Below are 19,632 nucleotides of genomic sequence, written 5' to 3'. Positions count from 1 at the left end.
TCTCTCAAAAATAAAATAAAATTTAAAAAAATTCAAAATAAAAAGCTTCTGCCAAAAAACAAATAATCCAGTGAAGAAATGGGTAAAAGACATGAATAGACACGTCTCCAAGGAAGACATCCAGATGGCCAACCAACACATGAAAAAGTGCTCAACATCACTCATCATCTGGGAAATACAAATCAAAACCACAATGAGATACCACCTTACACCTGTCAGAATGGCTAACATTAACAACTCAGGCAACAACAGATGTTGGCGAGGATGCAGAGAAAGAGGATCTCTTTTGCATTGTTGGTGGGAATGCAAGCTGGTGCAGCCACTCTGGAAAACAGTATGGAGGTTCCTCAAAAAACTAAAAATAGAACTACCCTACGACCCAGCAATTACACTACTAGGCATTTATCCATGGGATACAGGTGTGCTGTTTCGAAGGGACACGTGCACCCCCATGTTTATAGCAGCACTATCAACAATAGCCAAACTATTGGAAAGAGCCCAGATGTCCATCAGTGGATGAATGGATAAAGAAGAGGTGGTATATCTATACAATGGAGCATTACTTGGCAATCAAAAAGAATGAAATCTTGCCATTTGCAACTACATGGATGGCACTGGAGGGTATTATGCTAAGTGAAATTAGAGAAAGACAAAAATCCTATGACTTCACTCGTATGAGGACTTTAAGAGACATAACAGATGAACATAAGGGAAGGGAAACAAAAATATAAAAACAGGGAGAGAGGACAAAACAGACAAGACTCATAAACATGGAGAACAAACTGAGGGTTACTGGAGGGGTTGTGGAAGGGGGGATGGGCTAAATAGGTAAGGGGCATTAAGGAATCTACTCCTGAAATCATTGTTTCACTCTATGCTAACTAATTTGGATGTAAATTTTAAAAAATAAAAAAAAATAAGTGGAAGGAAAGAAAGGTTAAATGTCAGCAGAAGAATCTTCTTTATGGTGTTAATAACAAAAATGGTTTATATTTTTAAACTATTTCTCCTCTTTATGATCTACAGGATTTTCCTAAGCCCAGTGAAGAGAAGATTAAATTAATTCTCAATCAAAGTGCCTGGACTTCTCAATCCAATTCTTTGGCATCTTGCTTGTCTAGACTTTCTGGAAAATCTGAAACTGGGAAAACTGGCCTCATTAATCTAGGAAATACATGTTATATGAACAGTGTTATACAAGCATTGTTTATGGCCACAGAGTAAGTTTAAATTTGAACATTTTGTTTTTTAACTCTAGAAATTGATACATAGTGATGAAATGTAAGATAATGGGTTTGTCTTCACATTATTTCTTATAAATGGCAGAAATTTTAATATTTTTATATAATTGCCTTACTCAGAAATGAAATTGCTCTTAGTGCTCAGGAACTATTAAATGTTAACTTATATAAATTCTACTTTACATTTATATTATGTATTGCATTTAGAATATTCTGAATGATGATATTTTTTAGTATAACAGGGATTAAGTGAGCATATTCCAAAGAGTTTAAGTGTCCTCAAGTACTAATTTATTATTATCCTGTAAGACAGTGTATTTTTAACCTATATGTCTTTTAAGGGAGTTATGTTTAGTTTTTCCTGCTTGCAGGTATTTTGCTGTTTATCAGATTAATAACTTCTTCATTGCTGCTAAAGTTTAAGCTCTATTTCCCACTTCAAATTGATAAATAATAAACAAATGTATAAATGTGTATCTTTGTCCTCGTACAGATTTACTTTCAAATTCACTTTCTTTTGCAGCCAAGCAAATAGGAAATCAGAGGTTGTTAGCTATGTGAGTGCTATCTGTAAAGGTACAAAATAATGATAAAATTTTCCAAAAGGCAAAAACTTGGTTGAATTTTTCTCTTCAGTACCAATAGAGTATTTATGGAACTTGACCACAGATCTTTACCAATTGAGTTCCAAGCCTTTGTAAGTTTTTATGCCTACCTAGAGGAATCACAAACTAAAAGATGAAGAGTTAGGTTTATTTTCTGGCCCCAGAATCTACTACCAACACTAAGGTGTTTTTTTGTTTGGCTTAGTGTTTTCTTTTATTTTTTTAATTTGTTTGTATTTGAAATTTTTAATTAAAAAAAAAATGTATACTCTTCCTCACAAGTAATACTATGCATGAAACTAAATTCAAATCTGTATCTCACCACCAGAGGTCATCTAGGCCTGCTGTCTCATTTTACAGAGGATAGTGAAAGGAGAGACCCAAAGCAATTATAACCAGGAACAGCTTCAAAGAGCTTCAAAGAGCTTCAAAGAGTATCATCTTTTTGTATGATACTATGATACTGTCTAAGAAAAGGCAGATAGTATATTTTATTCCTTTGGTAATAATGTAAATTCTTTGTGGTTTAAAAAATTAAATTTGGAAGTGTATAAAATAAAAATTAGACATGAAAAAAAAATTCCCATCCCCAAAGGTCATTTGTTAGCAGTTTTGTGTGCATCATTTGAGACCATTTTTTTAGTTATAAGAGTTCATCTAGAAGAAGAACAAATGCTATTTAAAAAAAGTTTTTTTAAATACTTATAATCTTATTTTTAAAATGTTTTTTAAAAAATATTCATAATCCTATTTATATGCTTTTTCCCAGCACTTGCTTTTATCTTTTAATGATTCCGGTTGGAAGTATTCCCGTGATAGGGTAGTGACAGAACTGTCATTCTGAGTAAATAGATTTACTGTATATTTTATTTGACCATACTCCTATTGGTGAATATTAAGTTATTTTACTCATAATTAACATCTCTCTGCTCTTGTGCAGATGTATAGGATTTGCTTTGAATAGGGTTTGCCAAATTGCTCTCCAGAAAGACTATGGCATTTGAACTTGCATACTAATATATAATTGTACCTGTGACCCCATACCTTTAGCAGTACTTGATATAATTAGTCTTTGAAATATTTTCTAATTGGGGGAAAAATGTCTTTTTGCTTTAATTTGCAACATCGCTGACCATTACAGAGTTTTCCCTCCCTATTTTTCTTTGTTCATTTGTGTTTGTTTTCTGAATAACCTATTCTTTAATTTTGTGCACGTTTCTTTTGGGTCTTTTTCTTTTTCATATTGATTTATATGTACTCTGGATGATAGTCTTTCATTACATTCTCTCTTCGTATCAGTGTGATTCAAATTTGTAGAGTGCTTCATTTATAGCTTTTGTTTTATACAGCGAGATCAGTTATTTGTCATTTGTGGGGTCTGAATTATAAGAAGTCTTCCCCCTCTCCATCCCCCCCCCCTTTTTTTCCTTTTAAGTACTTCTGTAGTTTTGTATTTCACATTTAGCTCATTATTCCTCTGTGTCATTTGTAATAATGTAAACTTTTATCTAATTCCACTTTTTTCAAAATGGATACCCAATTGTTTCTGTTCTTTTTTGAATAATTTATCCTTTTCCCACCCTGTACTTGTACCACACCCATTAAATAACTCTAACTTTACAGTATGTTTTGTTGACAACACATTTTTTTTATTTCATGCTGGTATGAAAGAATTTAAGTTATTAACTGATACCGTAATTCATTTCTATTTGCTAATCCAGAAAATAGGAATAATTTACAACAGTACATGGGCCATTGCCCAGTCCCATAGTAACTGTTAATTTATTGTCATTCTTCCCTTCCTTCTTCACTTCACTGTAAGTAGTAACTTTGCTAAGTGAAGGGCCATCAAATGAATCAAATTTTACTTTGAGGATAATAAGTTCTTGAACTAACTTCCTTTTAGCTTTTAATAAATGCGTGTGTGTGTACACATGTGTACAAAAATCACTATGTTTTATTCTCTTTCAGTTTCAGGAGGCAAGTATTATCTTTAAATCTAAATGGGTGCAATTCATTAATGAAAAAATTACAGCATCTTTTTGCCTTTTTGGCCCATACACAGGTGAGTTGTGTGTGTAGTTATATATATGTTAACTTCCTTGCACATTGTTCCAAACTTGGTGAATCTTTTTAATACATATGTGACCATTTAACATATATTAAATCCACTTAGATATACTAAAGAGATCCTGCCTAAAATCACGATATGATCGAAGTTTTTATTTCTTCCTCCTGTTTTCCATTCTTGTAGATGAATATTATACTGACCCTTTGTTCTAATTATAGATAAAATCTGATTTTTTTATCCAATAAATAAGCTTCTACATAAGTCTTTTTAAATGCATATTTAATAGGTTATAGATACTAAATGGATATATTTTTCATAATAATGAACAATTAAAATAATTTTATGGTACATTGGCTTCATTTTCTCCTGTTTCTAATAATATGTACCTTCTCACTATGTCCAAAATGTTAAGCTCTTGAATTTAATGGATAAACAACTACATCTGTTATGTTCTAGGGCCTAAAATTTTAAGATGATCTTTTATATCCACACATTAATCCAAGGAAGTGAATTTATGCTACTGGCAAGAAAGTCACATACAGTAAACATTCATTCAATAGACATTTTTGAGAGACACAATATGGAGTCTGATAAGTATTCAAAGAGGAATCCTTATGCTCAAGGAACTTTAAGTTTTGAGCAATACATATGAATGATACATATATATCATTTATAAATGATGTATATTATTTCCTGGTGTTGCTCTGATTATGTTAGTTTCACAGAGGTCTAAAGGAGTGGGTAGATAGAGGCAGAAAGATAGCTTCAAGATTGGTGGGATGAGTTGATAAGAATGCCTTGTTTCCTATCTACAAGCTATGAAATAGCTCAAGTATAACTTTTTAAATGGAAAAAAATTGGGGCGCCTGGGTGGCGCAGTCGGTTAAGCGTCCGACTTCAGCCAGGTCACGATCTCGCGGTCCGTGAGTTCGAGCCCCGCGTCAGGCTCTGGGCTGATGGCTCGGAGCCTGGAGCCTGTTTCCGATTCTGTGTCTCCCTCTCTCTCTGCCCCTCCCCCGTTCATGCTCTGTCTCTCTCTGTCCCAAAAATAAATAAAAACGTTGAAAAAAAAATAAAAAAAATAAATGGAAAAAAATTAACATATGAGCGATGGCCTATAAGTAGCAATATACTCAGAAATAATTTTATTCACTTTCTGAGGGAAGTATGTTCACAAATTAAATTTAACATCTCGGGACCAAGGGAGATGAAATCTCTACCCTCCAACTGGCAAATAGTATTTTTCCAAGTAAATTGACTTATATATTTGCTTTATCATTAGTCTACATTTACTGCATATCGTATATGATATATATCTGTGTATATGTAGATGTAAATACATTACATATACTATATTGTGTACTGTATTACATTATTAAACCAGAGTTGTTAGAAAACACCATAGGAGGGTTCCATGTTCCCTAGAAAAGAAGAAAGAACACACAAGAGAACCTAAAGTTCTGTCACAGTTGAGACCCTGTCTGATAGCAAGCCAACAAGGATTATTTTAGGTAGGTAGATTGCCCTATATAATTGAAAAGGCTTTTTTTTTTTAGTTGATAAAGCAACATATAATGAGCATTTAAATTTGCCTAGCTTCTGTGCAAAGTAGTTTACATGTATTATCTCTTAATCCTCAAAAACCATCTATGAGGTAATAGATAGTATCCTTGTTTTATAGATGAAGGGAGTTTATGTCACATGCTTTTCAAGGACATGCTAACAAGTGACAAGTGGGGATGTGAACTAAATGACTCTAGAACTCATGTTCAGTCAGTATGCTAAAGTTCGTTCCTTTAAAATACTATCAATACACATACTTTGATAAGTTTTTTCTTAACTGAGGACTCTGCTATATACCACATACATTCAAAATGTCAGAATTCTAAAGTTTCAAGTTATAATCACATCTTTTCAGATGCCCTTTTAATTCCTTTTTGTTGTCGCAGAATCTAGGATTTGAACCAAGATTGCTACAAAGTCCATGAGCAACCATTTCACTAAACTCCATGCTAAAAAAGTAAAATCAACAAGGACCCTAAACATAGTGCTTACATTCTGTACATTTATGAAAAGTGTACCTGGTCAAAGAAATTTTCACCCAAAGTAGATATGCATGGCCCTGTAGAGTTGTCCCCTTATTACTTTATCCAAAATATATATTGGATATATTTATATATAGATATATAATTATATATAGATATTAACATGTCTTTTTCAAATTTGGTTTTTCAAAAAATTATGGACTCAAGCACGTGACTGTCATAGGAGGGATAATGCCAGTAACATTATATTAAGTGTTCGAGAGATCTGGGTTCTAATTGGCTCCCTCTGGCACTAATTTAGCTGTATGACCTTGGGCAAGTCACATGTTTCTTTAGATGATAATTCTTACCTGCAGAATGAGAAGTTGTGGCTGAAGATTACCTAAATTTAGTTGTAGCACTTTGTAGTAAGGTTAAGTACAGTGTAATTTTATTAAACCTATATTAAGATTTCAGTTATTTGATTCATGGTGTGAGAATCACTTCCTTGTATTTTCTCTACTGATATCAAAAGAGAGAAGCATATGCACCTCGGGTGTTCTTTGAGGCTTCCAGACCTCCATGGTTTACCCCCAGATCCCAGCAAGACTGTTCTGAATACCTCAGGTTTCTGCTAGACAGGTAAAAAGCATTTTTAAAGTTATGATTTAAATTTTCTTTCATAACAGATTATTTCTATAGCATATTGGTTTTGACTTTAAAAATATATTTCAAGTGCTAATCTTTAAAATACCTTGCATTCATTGTATGTATTTAAGTGTTCTTTTGTTTTTAATTTGGTTTCTTTTGTTGATTTTCTTACTTTGGAACAGCTGTTCTCATAGTGTAGTACAAAGACCTCCTGTGGGTTCGTCAAACATTTTCAGGGGTCTTCCCTTCTAACTCTGTATCTGTAGATCTGTAATTGAGGCCAGATTTTCTTCATATGCTTCATCCAGAACAACATATCACAATAGATTGAATGATACAAGGATCCAGCTGCCTTCTATTAAGCCAGATACTTGAAATATTTGCAGAATATAAAACAATGCCATTCTTATCACTAAATTTTTTGGTTTTAGAAAATATAATTTTTTCATAATATTATTAACATTAACATGTAATGGCTTTATTATTGTTTTTAAATATTACTTTTATTCTCAGCTTTTGAATACAGTAAATACTGGTGGATATAACCACACGAATGAAAGCTCTTGGGTTCCTCAATTACTTTTAGGAGTATAAAGGGGTCCTGAGACCAAAAAATTTAATATTTGCTCCTTTAGACCAGTTCATATTTAGATGGGTTTGGTATATTTAATGGTCTTCTTACCACTTAGTTAATAAAACCTATATCTTTTTCCTTCTCTTTGTGATTGCCTCCCTTCTGTTACGTAAATGACTAGTAAAGTTAGTTGAACTCAACATATGCAATCTTCTGTTGATTCAGGTAAGGACATGTTGAGTGGTTTCTTTATTCCAGGCTTTCTATGAGATGTCAGGCAGACAAAGATACAGAAGATAAATAATAGGCATATATAATTTACTAAAGAAAGTATGAGAATATATGGTAGTGATAACCCCTAACTTGTAATCTACATTCTCAAACTATTCAGTGGTCCTATTGATTGAAAGAGGAGAAACTTGATTTTTTACATGAAGCATTACATTTGATGAAAATAATTTGGCTGTATATGTAAGGCCCCAATATTTTTAAATAAGTGACATTTAAACTTAAGTGAAGTAGCTATATAATGATATACTCTCCTACAGGCTACATGAAGAAGAAAAGATCTTGCAAGTTCAGTCCTCACACAAGCCTCCTTCAAGTCTGGGATGCAATGAAACTTCTTTCCAGGAAGTGGCGAGCAAGGCAGCTGTACTAACAGAGAGCCCTTGCACAAGTGAGGGTGAGAAGACTTTAATAGAAAAAATGTTTGGAGGAAAACTACGAACTCACATATGTTGTTTGAACTGCAGGAGTACCTCACAAAAAGTGGAAGCCTTTACTGATCTTTCACTGGCCTTTTGTCCTTCCTCTTCTATCGAAAATTTATCTTTTCAAGATGCAGCATCATCACCCAATACACAAGATGGCGATCTAATGCAAGCCAGTATACCTTCAGAAGAACCAGGAGTTTATAGTCCAGCAACAGCTGCCTTTGTTTGTGATTCAGCTGTGAATGAAAGAATGTCACGCAGTCCTCCTGATGAGTTTTGCTGTACTGATAACACTTCTGTCCCTCATGAATCTAGCAAGATTCTTGTTAATAAAGATGTACCTCAGAGACCAGGAGGTGGAAGCACACCTTCAGTCACCGACTTACTAAATTATTTTTTGGCTCCAGAGATTCTTACTGGCGACAACCAGTATTATTGTGAAAACTGTGCCTCTCTGCAGAATGCCGAGAAAACTATGCAAATCACAGAGGAGCCTGAATACCTTATTCTTACTCTCCTGAGATTTTCATATGATCAGAAGTATCATGTGAGAAGAAAAATCTTAGACAATGTGTCCCTGCCACTGGTTTTGGAGTTGCCAGTTAAAAGAACTACTTTCTCTTCATTGTCAGAAAGTTGGTCGATAGATGTTGACTTCACTGATATTAGTGAGAACCTAGCTAAAAAATTAAAGTCTTCTGGAACTGAAGAAGCTTGCTGCTCCAGATTGGTGCCGTATCTGTTAAGTTCTGTTGTCGTTCACTCTGGTATCTCCTCTGAAAGTGGGCATTACTATTCTTATGCCAGAAACATCACGGGTACAGAGTCCTCATACCAGATGTGCCACCAGTCTGAAACTCTGGCATTAGCGTCCTCCCAGAGTCATTTACTCGGGAGAAATAGTCCCAGTGCAGTTATTGAACAAGATTTAGAAAATAAGGAAATGTCAAAAGAATGGTTTTTATTTAATGACAGCAGAGTGACATTTACTTCATTTCAGTCAGTGCAGAAAATTACGAGTAGGTTTCCAAAGGACACAGCTTATGTGCTTTTGTATAAAAAACAGAGTAGCACTAATAGTTTAAGTGGTAACAATTCAACCAGTGGACTCTGGGTAAATGGCGACCCACCTCTACAGAAAGAACTTATGGATGCTATAACAAAAGACAATAAACTATATTTACAGGTAAGTTGGAAACATACGCTTCATCATTTGTGGTGAAGCAATTGACAGTGGTGAAATGAGTGCCCTAATTTTAAAACCCAACTTAGACATTTTCAAGGAATTTACAGAGTAGTAATTCTGAAATTTGAGTCTGGGTTTATGTGAAATGGGTTCAGCCTATATAAATTATCTTGCTTTCTAATGTTATGAATTAATTATGAATAGTTGCAATTAGATGCAGTGTGAAGGACCTCACTTGTCTTTAATTTACAAAAGATGTGATCATTGTAAAATCATTCCATACTGAAATATAGGAAGTTCCCTCTTCCCTTCAATCCTACGTACCAGGGGGAAACAACTGTTTGGTATTTACTCCTTCTAGACTATTGTATAAATATTTTAAGGGTAATTATTAACATTCGGGTGAGTAGGATAAAAGACACTGCAAGGTAGAATATGTAAAAAAAGGTATTTGTATTCTTTAAAGACTTAAGCAATAAAACCAAGAAGATAATAGAATAATTAGTGTATAAAAGCCATGGAACAAAGGTTTCATGTGAGCTGAACTTACTTACAAATATACTTTTTGCAGGAAGTTAGTGATTTTACTACTTAAAAGTTAATAAAGACCTTGCTGCAAGTGTTTTTCTTTGAAGCCTGCCAACTTGTTACCAGCATAAGGACCAAAACTAAATTATTAGTGAAATTGTAGATATATTCATTGGGTAGTCCAAGTGGTTTTATGAGTTTACATAAGTAAGCTCTAAAAATCTTGTGTTTGAAACTCAGAAAGCTGAAAAATACAGATGGAGTAAGAGAAGAATTGGGTCGCTATAGTATTTATTTTGAGAGGAAAGTTTTCTCAAAGGTCTTCAAATTGACTGCATTATAAAATATTCAAATAATGATACATGATACATTGTTAAACGAGTATGGCAATGTTCTAGAGTAACACAAAAATAATAAATTTCACAGAAAAAAATTAGAAACTCAGAATATTTATTAAACCTGATTTACCACCAAAGATTATTACATCCAGTCAGAAGGCTTATGATCAAGGTAATAGAATGTATTCAACCCTATCCTTCTTGCTAGATTTCAAATAAGCACTAGATATTAATAGTCATGATTCTTGAAGATTAGAGAATAGGAGTAAGGGCAAGAGGGTTAGGTTGGAATAGGAATTTTCTGTAATTTAAAATGTAGAAAATAAGACTCAGTGCAATCTTGATTTATAGCAATATGCAGATTATTTATCAATGATTGAGTAAAATAGCATATTTATCAAAGGGGGGACATGGGTTTTAAAAAGATGAGGAACTGCTCTGTTTCTGTGATTGGATTGCCAAAAACTCTTATAACCATAACAACTACTTCATTACAGCCTACCTCTAAATGATTTTCTTATTCTTACTATTTACCCCATTACAATATTTACAATATCTGAGTGTGAGGAGCCATTCTTTTCATTATTGTTTTAAGGCCTTTATGTCACTATACAGGAAACTATTATGTACTTTGTTAATTCAGTTTTTCAGTGTTTGCAATTGTTCTAAATTTCACCGTAAGTCTCAAATTGGCAAGTTGTTTAATGTAAAAATGATACTGCCAAATCTTACATTAAGATTTTTATGTTCCAGTATTAAGACAGGCTATTAAGTCAAAGCTTATTACCAAAGTACCTTTTTAAAGCAAATTATAAATACTCAACTCTTATTTAGAAACTTAAACATTTATATTTGTCTTATTTGCTTTTAAATACAATCATGTAATTGATTTGTGCTGATTTGAATTTTTTTTTTTTTTTTCAACGTTTATTTATTTTTGGGACAGAGAGAGACAGAGCATGAACCGGGGAGGGGCAGAGAGAGAGGGAGACACAGAATCGGAAACAGGCTCCGGGCTCTGAGCCATCAGCCCAGAGCCCGACGCGGGGCTCGAACTCGCGGACCGCGAGATCGTGACCTGGCTGAAGTCGGACGCTTAACCGACTGCGCCACCCAGGCGCCCCATGTGCTGATTTGAATTGTGATGGTTCTCACTACTCATACTATTTAACTGAATCATCCTAGTATTTTAAGTTTGTGTTAAGAGACTATGTTGTTTTGAACACGTGGAACGTGTATATATATGGTTTTGTTCTTTTTTTTTTTTTACATTTTTGAGATATAGTTCAAAGTCTGTGCTCATTTCATAGTAATAATGCTTTAAAATAGATGGCTGTGTCAAGAATATGTTAGTTTTAAGATACAGCTTTATACCTATTTGTAAAACAATTATAAAAATTTAATCCAGTCTAAGTAAAGTAAGGATGTGGAGTGGACATTTTGAGTTCCTTTGCTACTAAGTAGTACTGCAAATGAATTTACCAATTTAGTACATATCAGGGTAGCTACTTTTCTAGTTTTTCACATTACATTAGAAATTCATCTTGTATCATTTTTTTTTTTTTTCAACATTTATTTTTGGGACAGAGACAGAGCATGAACGGGGGGAGGGGCAGAGAGAGAGGGAGACACAGAATCGGAAACAGGCTCCAGGCTCCGAGCCATCAGCCCAGAGCCTGACGCGGGGCTCGAACTCACGGACTGCGAGATCGTGACCTGGCTGAAGTCGGACGCTTAACCGACTGCGCCACCCAGGCGCCCCTCATCTTGTATCATTTTAACAAGCTCTTTTTGGGATTCCATTTTTAAATTTTACTAAAATCACATCTAGATTGACATGTGTTAGAAAGAAACTTGGTGAGATGAGTAGTTTTGAAAAGCCTGGGCAAAAAATCCTGTATGACCAAACCATTTTCTGTGTGTGTCATAGCCTGTGTGTGCACATAGGATAGCAGTACAGATTGTGGATCTCGAAGTAAATTTGGGGAAGGGCTTTTTTCTTTCGTTCTTTCTTTCTTTCCCTTCAGTCCAACTTCCATAAGGAGTATCTCTATTATTTTAGTGTCTGGACTATAAAAATTATGCTTTTGTTTAGGATCCAGTGAGACAAAGATTGTGAAAGTAGCACCAGCATGGCACTGTGAAGATCACCAGCTATCCCCACATGTCCCGCATCAACTACAGACAGAGCTTCTGTCCTTTCCTGTTTGGTTTCTTTCCTGTTTCTTTAGAGGACATGGTAGCTTAATGTCTTAGTATGTTTCTTTATTGTACATACAGAAGAGTATATGTAATATATATGTGTAGTTTAAAGAAAGATAAAAGATGGATTATTGTAATGTTAACATAGTTACTTGAGTGAGAGAATCTAAATATTCTGAAAGTTATTTGTCCCAAAGCAACAGTAACTAACTCCAAGCTGATAGTCCACTACTGAAATAACTGATTTTAATACCTGATGTAAAATTGGAATATAAATTCTAGATGCTATGAGAATCATATTTTTTTACATACAATGTCACAATGTCACACAATGCTCACATCTATATTAAAAGAAAATGAAAGGCAGTTTTCCCTGCTTCTATCCATTAAGCTTATTTTCTGAAAACAGAATATCCTACATTTTTGTCTGTCAGCTGTGTATTTATATAAGTAGATAAGAAAGCAAAAAAGGAATATCCCTTCCTTGGAAATCTCTGTCTTGAAATATAATAGAGTTTTCATGTGTCTCAGAAGCAATGAAGTTAATTTTGTATTATGTATGTCCTTTAACACTACTTCTGGGGGGGTGGGATTACTTTTTAATGAAATTTGCCTTATCTTTTGGGAGCAGAACTTCTTGAACTCTACCTTGCATATTCAGTTTTATTTATTTCATTAGGGAGCATGATCTATATCTGAAACCAGATCTTAGACACAGAGTCAGATTTTCATTGCTTGTTTGGATACTTCAGTAGGTTATAGAGCTAGAGCAATGAGGATTTTGTTTCTTATTTTGTATCTATTTCTTACATATCCATAGCTTTTATTTTCTATCTGTAAAACTAAAAATTTTATTCTATTTAAAATTCTTATTTTATTTTTACAGATTAAAAAATAAACTGTCTCTTGAAAAACATTATACAGAGGAACCAGCACAGTAAATGGAAAGGAAAAAAAAAAAAAAGGTTTTTGAGAAGTATCTTACAAATTAAGTTTTAAAAGCCTGTCTAAGCCCTGCCAGAGACTGGTTAATTAGACCATTCTGTTACAAGGATTTTTTATGTAAGGTCAAATTCAGCTATAAAAGTATGTGATTCTTTATCATTTTTTCTATTGGGAATCACACAGCTGTTGCTATATGCTACTGAGAAATTAGGGGTTCATAATGTGAAAAATAGATGTCCAAGTAAGCCTGGTCGTTTACCCCATAATAAAAAATTGGGCATCTTGTGAAGAGAGAACAGTTAACTAAAAAAAGTAGCTAAAAACTATAACACTACCTTGCCAGTTGGAGCAAAGTAACTGGGCTTATTTGAAAATTGGAAATAGTATAGTTTTCATGATTACTGTTAAATGTATTTTTAAGTTCTTCAGGATAATTATGCCTAACACATTAAGAGTGTCTTCTAGACCTTATTGACATTGACTTCATTTGAAAGTTATAGACTGTTTCCCAGAAAAATGGGCATATGCCAGAATATTTTGTGTTTTTTTTCCAAGGAGTTTGTACCAGTTATAGAATGCGGTTTGACACCTTGCCAAATGAATTTGCCGTTATTTATTTACATTTGCTTCTTTGGAGGCTAAGTAGCTAATAGTGTTCTAATCTATGATCATTAATATTTACTGAGCACCTAATATGTGTCTGGCACATAAATGAGTATGACTGGTTCTTGATAAAAGTTCTGATACTGGTAGGGAAAAGTTTTAAGTAATACTGTAAGAAGATAGGCTCCATTTCCTTTAAGAATGTTATTGAAATATTACTTTTATTTACTGAGAAGTATTCTAAGGGTAGGAAACATTCAGCCATTTTTCATTATTTATGCCTTTTATCACCCACTTACAAAATAGCCCCACTTGATAAAGAGTAGATAATCCATCATCATAACCTTTAAATTCTACATTCAGTATATTAGAAAGGAAATCTATTCCCATATGTGTTGATGAGTATTTGCAAGAACACTAATATTTCCAAAGAGGAATTTTAGGATGTGGGGCTTCAGTTTTCTCTTCTGCAAACTGAGGTATTGAACAGAATGGCCTTTAGGATCTGTCATTCTGTAGAGTTACCCCAGGATTTTGCATTCTTATTTGTTCCATCTGTGATTATGTACTTTAGTAAGATTTGACAGGGATTAATATAGTCAATATTTTTTAAAATACTGAAATATAAGGGATGCTTATTAAGGATTAAGTCAGTTTTAAAATGTATGTAGATGATATACTCATCCACTGTGTTTAGGGTTTTAATTTTATAAAAATTCTTTTTAAATTTAGGAACAAGAGTTGAACGCTCGTGCCCGGGCCCTACAAGCTGCATCTGCCTCATGTTCATTTCGGCCCAATGGATTTGATGACAATGACCCACCAGGAAGCTGTGGACCAACTGGTGGAGGGGGTGGAGGAGGATTTAATACTGTTGGCAGACTCGTATTTTAATCCTGAGAGAATCCAAAATGCACTGCTCACAAAACATCTATTACTATGACTGTTAAAATGTCAGATTGTAACAAATATCATACCTATCTTTTATTTTTCTTTTCATTAGACCCTTTTACTTTAAGAAAACACACTCAGTGCTTGTTTTTATTTTCTTGACAATACATTTATTAACAGATGCATCATGGGAAAAAAAAAAACTACCTCTTAAAATTCCATTTACTTTTATGGTTAGACATGCTTGACCAAAAATTTTCAGAGGAAAGTATGTACCTGGTCCCTAATTAAGCTGCATTAAATTTAGTAGAGGCATTTAAATGATCTCATTCTCAGTTTTACTAAACAAAAAGTATAACTCATTTAGCCTCTTTTATAAAAGAATTGATGCTAGAAATGATGGAAAAAATTTTGTTTCCTGTATATTACCCCATTATTAAATTCAGATCTCTTAAAATGCTAAAGATAATACAGTCTCTAATGAAGGCAATAACATAAAATTTATCAACTATAGTACTTTTCAGGTTTTTGTTTAGTGCTGTCCTCAGCATCACTGTATCTGCATTTCAAGTACAAATGTTTTAAAAAAAGGATTATTTATACATATATGCTGAATTGATTTTAAGAAAGGTGCATGATCCTGTAGAAACAACATTTTTACCTAAAAATTGCTAACTTTGTAGTATTTCTAATTGTTTAAGGATTTTAAAATTCTATTTCAGGGAGTATATCTTCTCTGTGTTTTGAAGGAGGTGAGTTCTGTATGTGCCTTGCAGTACTGTAATTCAAAAATAGGAATCTTTGGCTGCGGAAAAGTTTTTTAAAAATGAAATGTTAGGAAGTAATTTTTTGTGTTAACATTAAAATTATAACTTTTTGAAAGGTATTAGATTTTCCTGAAGTAAAATATGATGGTTCTAAATCAATAAGTGTGATAGCTTATTTTTAAATCTTAGAAGAATTCAGAGGAAATGAACCTAGTCAAGTAAAAAATCTTTGATTTTGTTAATCTTCAGATTATTAAACATCAATTGCATATTTCTAGAGTTGTACATTTGGGTTTTTTTTTTTTCCATTTGAATCTTGTGTTTTGCACAGTTGTTTCTGTCTCATAGTTTCAGATAAAATGGTAAAATGTCAGACCCTACTATCCCACATTTTCTTTTACCAGGGAATGGGAAACAAGTCAGTTCTCCTGGGTCTTGATTGTACATATTCAAGAGTTATCCCAGTTGTCCCCTTTCCTAAAGGTTTTTAACTTATCCATGATTGTACAATCATTGTTCTGAAATTGGTCTCATATTTATTTTGAAAACATTTTAAGGAAAGACTGTTCTTTGGTGATTTGGAGTTTATCTTTTTCCCAAGCTTTTAATGGGGTAGTTAAAAGCAGAACTCCTCCACTATGTCCCACTTCTAACTTGTTTCCAGTCACCAGGAAAATTAGGAAACCTGATTGGATTAAAATTGGACCTTCTTTGCAGCATTTGTTGAGATTTATCTTTTCTATAAATGAATGAAACAGACAAATTTTTATCACACTGTCTTTCCTGTGAGCTTCCTCTTATCTTAATAGTGAATTCCTAAGCTACCCTATGTGTTCAGTTATCCACTGGGTAATTAATGATTTATTAATGATTAATCAGTGTTAGTATTTATTGAAATTGGTGAGGTCATTTAATACTTGCTGTATTAATACTGGGCTCAGCTACTTCTAGGAACTTTCTTAAAGACAGACCTACACATGATTTTATTTATGAATACCAAACAATTCAAGGATTTTATGTGTCAAGGTAATATAGAATTTTCAAAATGAGAAAATGATAAAATTTTAGGGGCGGCTGGGTGGTTCAGTTGGTTAAGCGTCCGGCTTTGGCTCAGGTCATGATTTGTTTGTGAGTTCAAGCCCCGCGTCGGACTCCATGCTGACAACTCAGAGCCTGGAGTCTGCTTCAGATTGTGTGTCTCCCTCTCTTTCTGTGCTTCCCCTGCTCATTCTCTCTCTCTCTCTCTCTCTCTCTCTCTCCCCCCTCTCTCTCTCTCTCCCCTCTCCCCTCTCCCCTCTCCCTCTTTCCCTCTCTCCCTCCCTCTCCCTCCTTCTCCCTCCCTCTCTATCCCTCTCTCTCTCAAATAGATAAAACATTAAAAAAAATTTTTAAGATATAAATTTTAGTTATATAAGAATACTGGGACTATGCAGATGATAATTTCATACCAGTACCAAAGACTTGAAATTAAAGACTTTTAAGATTAAAAATGTAATAACATTAATCATTTGCTGAAATTGAAACCAGAATAACCAGAAGCTCCATTTCCCATTTTCCTAACCCTTGTGCTTTCTTCTTCCTCTTGCAAATTCTATCTCCACCTCTCTTCTCGCTAAATAATCAGAAACAAAGCAACATTGGGCTAGAGATCTGACTTTTGTCTCCATACCTTAAGATTCCAGAAGAATCTTTTGGATGTAGAAATAAAGATCCCTCATGATGTCTAGAGGTATTGGGAGTCCTTGTAACAGGTTCCAAAAGCCTATTATTAACTCATATCTAGAAAGAACAAAAAATATTTAAAAACGAAGTTGTAAGCTCATCTAAATCTTCTTCAATTAGTTTTGTTCTTTTTATGATAATGTTTATTTACAAAAGTAGTTGTCTTTTTGTATACTTCCTCTTTAAAAGCTTTCTGAATGCTTCTTGAGTGTGCAGGACAGTTGAAGAAAAACAAAATTGGCACAGTCTGTCTAGTATTCAAATCTTAATGGAAATAACCATTTTGATGTCATATACATTGTTACAGTTCTTAATTCTCAGTATATCTTTTTCCTGAGATTGTGCACTTCACATAATATACTCTATACAAAGAGCTTTTTAAGTGATTGTTTCAGAAGAAATAATACTGCACACTTATGTATGGTATATTTTTTTATATGAATGCTATACTTTCTATATCCTTTCATCCTCTGCTAATGAGTTTAGATTTCTAAAATTATTACTAAAGTAAAGAAGGATAAGTTATTCACATTTTATAAAAACTTACTAGGAAGTATTAGCTGACTTCTGTTAACAACTCAGTAACGTCATCTGGAGAAGTAAGGTTAATAACTTGGGTAATGTAATCTAAGAAGCTAAAGTACAACAGCTAGCAAATTTAAATTAAACATTATCTCAATGAAACTTAAAAAATAAATTTAAAATAGAAGTTGCTCCATATACCAAACCGTCACTTTCCATCATAGTGTTAGTCTTATTTCATTTTACATTAATTTTTTTATAGAGTTCTTTTTAGAATCTCAAAATGAATGGGGGATTTAAAAAACAAAGATATAAAGTAAACAGGGATTTATAAAAAAGCTATCTTGTAAAGAAATTGCTATAGAAATAATTTTTAAAGAAATGAAATAAAGATTTTTATAAAATCAACAATCTGGGTTTTACAAATTCAAAGGGATTTGTTATGTAAAACCTTTAGCCCCAATGTTATATAACCAGTGTGGATTTGACATTGAAAACAGAATCTAAGAAGTCAGCCAAGTGTGTTGCCAGCACTCCTCAGTGTCAGTTATGGCCTGCAGTTGTTTTTCTCGTAATAGATCTCATGTTTTCACATTTTGCTTTGTGTGCTAGACACACATACACACACACACACACAAACACACAGCCTTTGAATTTCAGAGAGATGAAAAAGTTGTCCCTAGCTAGATCAGTTTTCAACCTTGCATTCATGTTAAAATCACTTGGAGAGTTTATAAAAAATAATAGCATATCCATTCTTCACCCCACACCAATTAAATTATGTGAGGATTGAACATCAATATTTTTTTGAAGTTCTTCATGTGATTTTGATGTGCCTCCTTGGTTGAGAACTTCTGGGCTAGAAAAGGAGTTTTTTCCTAGTGCTTTTATCCAAAAGGACTAATGTGTTGAGTTTCTACCATGTGCTGGAGACTGGTTGACATTTCTGTGTGTTTTTTCTCATAACTTTGCTCTCCCTAAGCCCTTTACACTTGAATAAATAAAGTCTTATGAAGGAATTTGATCAAAATCACGCAGCTAAAAAATTAAAAATTGAGATTTTTAAACATCAGAATTGAGATATTAACTCAAGGCTTAAGGACTCCAAAGTTGGTATTCTAATGGAGAGATAGTAACAAGTGGGAGAAAAATGTGAGCAAAAGACTTATGCAAATTACATATTAATAAAGGCTTCCAATAAATTTTATGAAATAAAATTTGTTTCACTTCTCCTTATACCCTTCAAATATGATTCAAAAAAAAAAAAAAAGTGAGATCTACTTTGTTAAAACTTACAGGTAATGATCTAAACAGTTGAGCAAACTCATTTCCTAAAGTAAAGGAAGTTAAATTCCACTTCCTTTACTAGCTTAATCTCTTCCATTTTTCCCTTTATGTCCTCCCTCAATCCTATTGGATCTTGCATAGTTCTTATTCAAAATCATGTACTTGCCATCTCTAAGCATTTGTATATGCAAATGTCAGTTAGCATACCATTCCCCTTGCTCTACTCTCCCCTCCCTGCTTTCTGTTGACTCATTGCTACTCACCTTTCACTATGCTCAAGTCTTCTCATTCTAAGCTGCCAAACTGATTATTCTCCCATTTTATCTTGGGTTGTGTCTTATGCTTCTGCTTGAAAAGACCATGGCTTAGTTGTGGAATGAAATTAGTCCTAGGGAAAAAGCTGATCATTTACATCCAACGAAGATTAAAAGCGGGACTTGAAAGGATCAAACTCATCTGTGAGTAATTTAATGGCAGTACAAATACTAACTGCAGCACTTTACAATAAACTTCGCATTTAAGAAAGTAAGATTCCAGGGGCACCTGGGTGGCTCAGTCAGTTGAGCCTCTGACTCTTGATTTCAGCTCAGGTCATGATCCCAGGGTAATGGGATGGAGCCCTGTATCATCAGCATGGAGCCTACTTAGGATTTCTCTCTCTCTCTCTCTCTCTCTGCCCCTTTCCCCTGCTTGAGCATGCTTGCTGTCTCTCTAAAACTAATTAAAAAAAAAAAAAAAAGTAAAATTCCAGCATCTGAT

The 19,632-nt window shown here is 33.7% G+C and overlaps 1 protein-coding gene across 2 annotated transcripts in view; it reads left to right on the top strand.

Annotated features, from left to right (window-relative positions):
• USP38 (ubiquitin specific peptidase 38) overlaps positions 1 to 16,013 on the top strand; it is a 34,106-nt gene extending 18,093 nt beyond the window's left edge. The window contains exons 6-11 of one of the 2 annotated variants that reach the window (XR_007151606.1): positions 1,027 to 1,220; positions 3,818 to 3,911; positions 6,477 to 6,583; positions 7,715 to 9,068; positions 13,023 to 13,198; positions 14,417 to 14,493. Coding sequence is in view for 1 of the 2 variants with exons in the window: in XM_047856375.1 (XP_047712331.1) it covers positions 1,027 to 1,220; positions 3,818 to 3,911; positions 6,477 to 6,583; positions 7,715 to 9,068; positions 14,417 to 14,578 (1,911 nt within the window). In the remaining variant the exon portion in view is untranslated. Of the gene's footprint in view, positions 1 to 1,026; positions 1,221 to 3,817; positions 3,912 to 6,476; positions 6,584 to 7,714; positions 9,069 to 13,022; positions 13,199 to 14,416 lie in introns of both variants that reach the window. The other variant, XM_047856375.1, reaches the window with a different exon arrangement.
• The last annotated feature ends 3,619 nt before the right edge of the window (positions 16,014 to 19,632 follow it).

This window comes from Prionailurus viverrinus, chromosome B1, assembly GCF_022837055.1.
Source record: "Prionailurus viverrinus isolate Anna chromosome B1, UM_Priviv_1.0, whole genome shotgun sequence".
Taxonomy (NCBI): Eukaryota; Metazoa; Chordata; class Mammalia; order Carnivora; family Felidae; genus Prionailurus; species Prionailurus viverrinus.
Note: the sequence above shows the minus strand (reverse complement) of the source record. Positions and strands in the feature narration are given on the sequence as shown.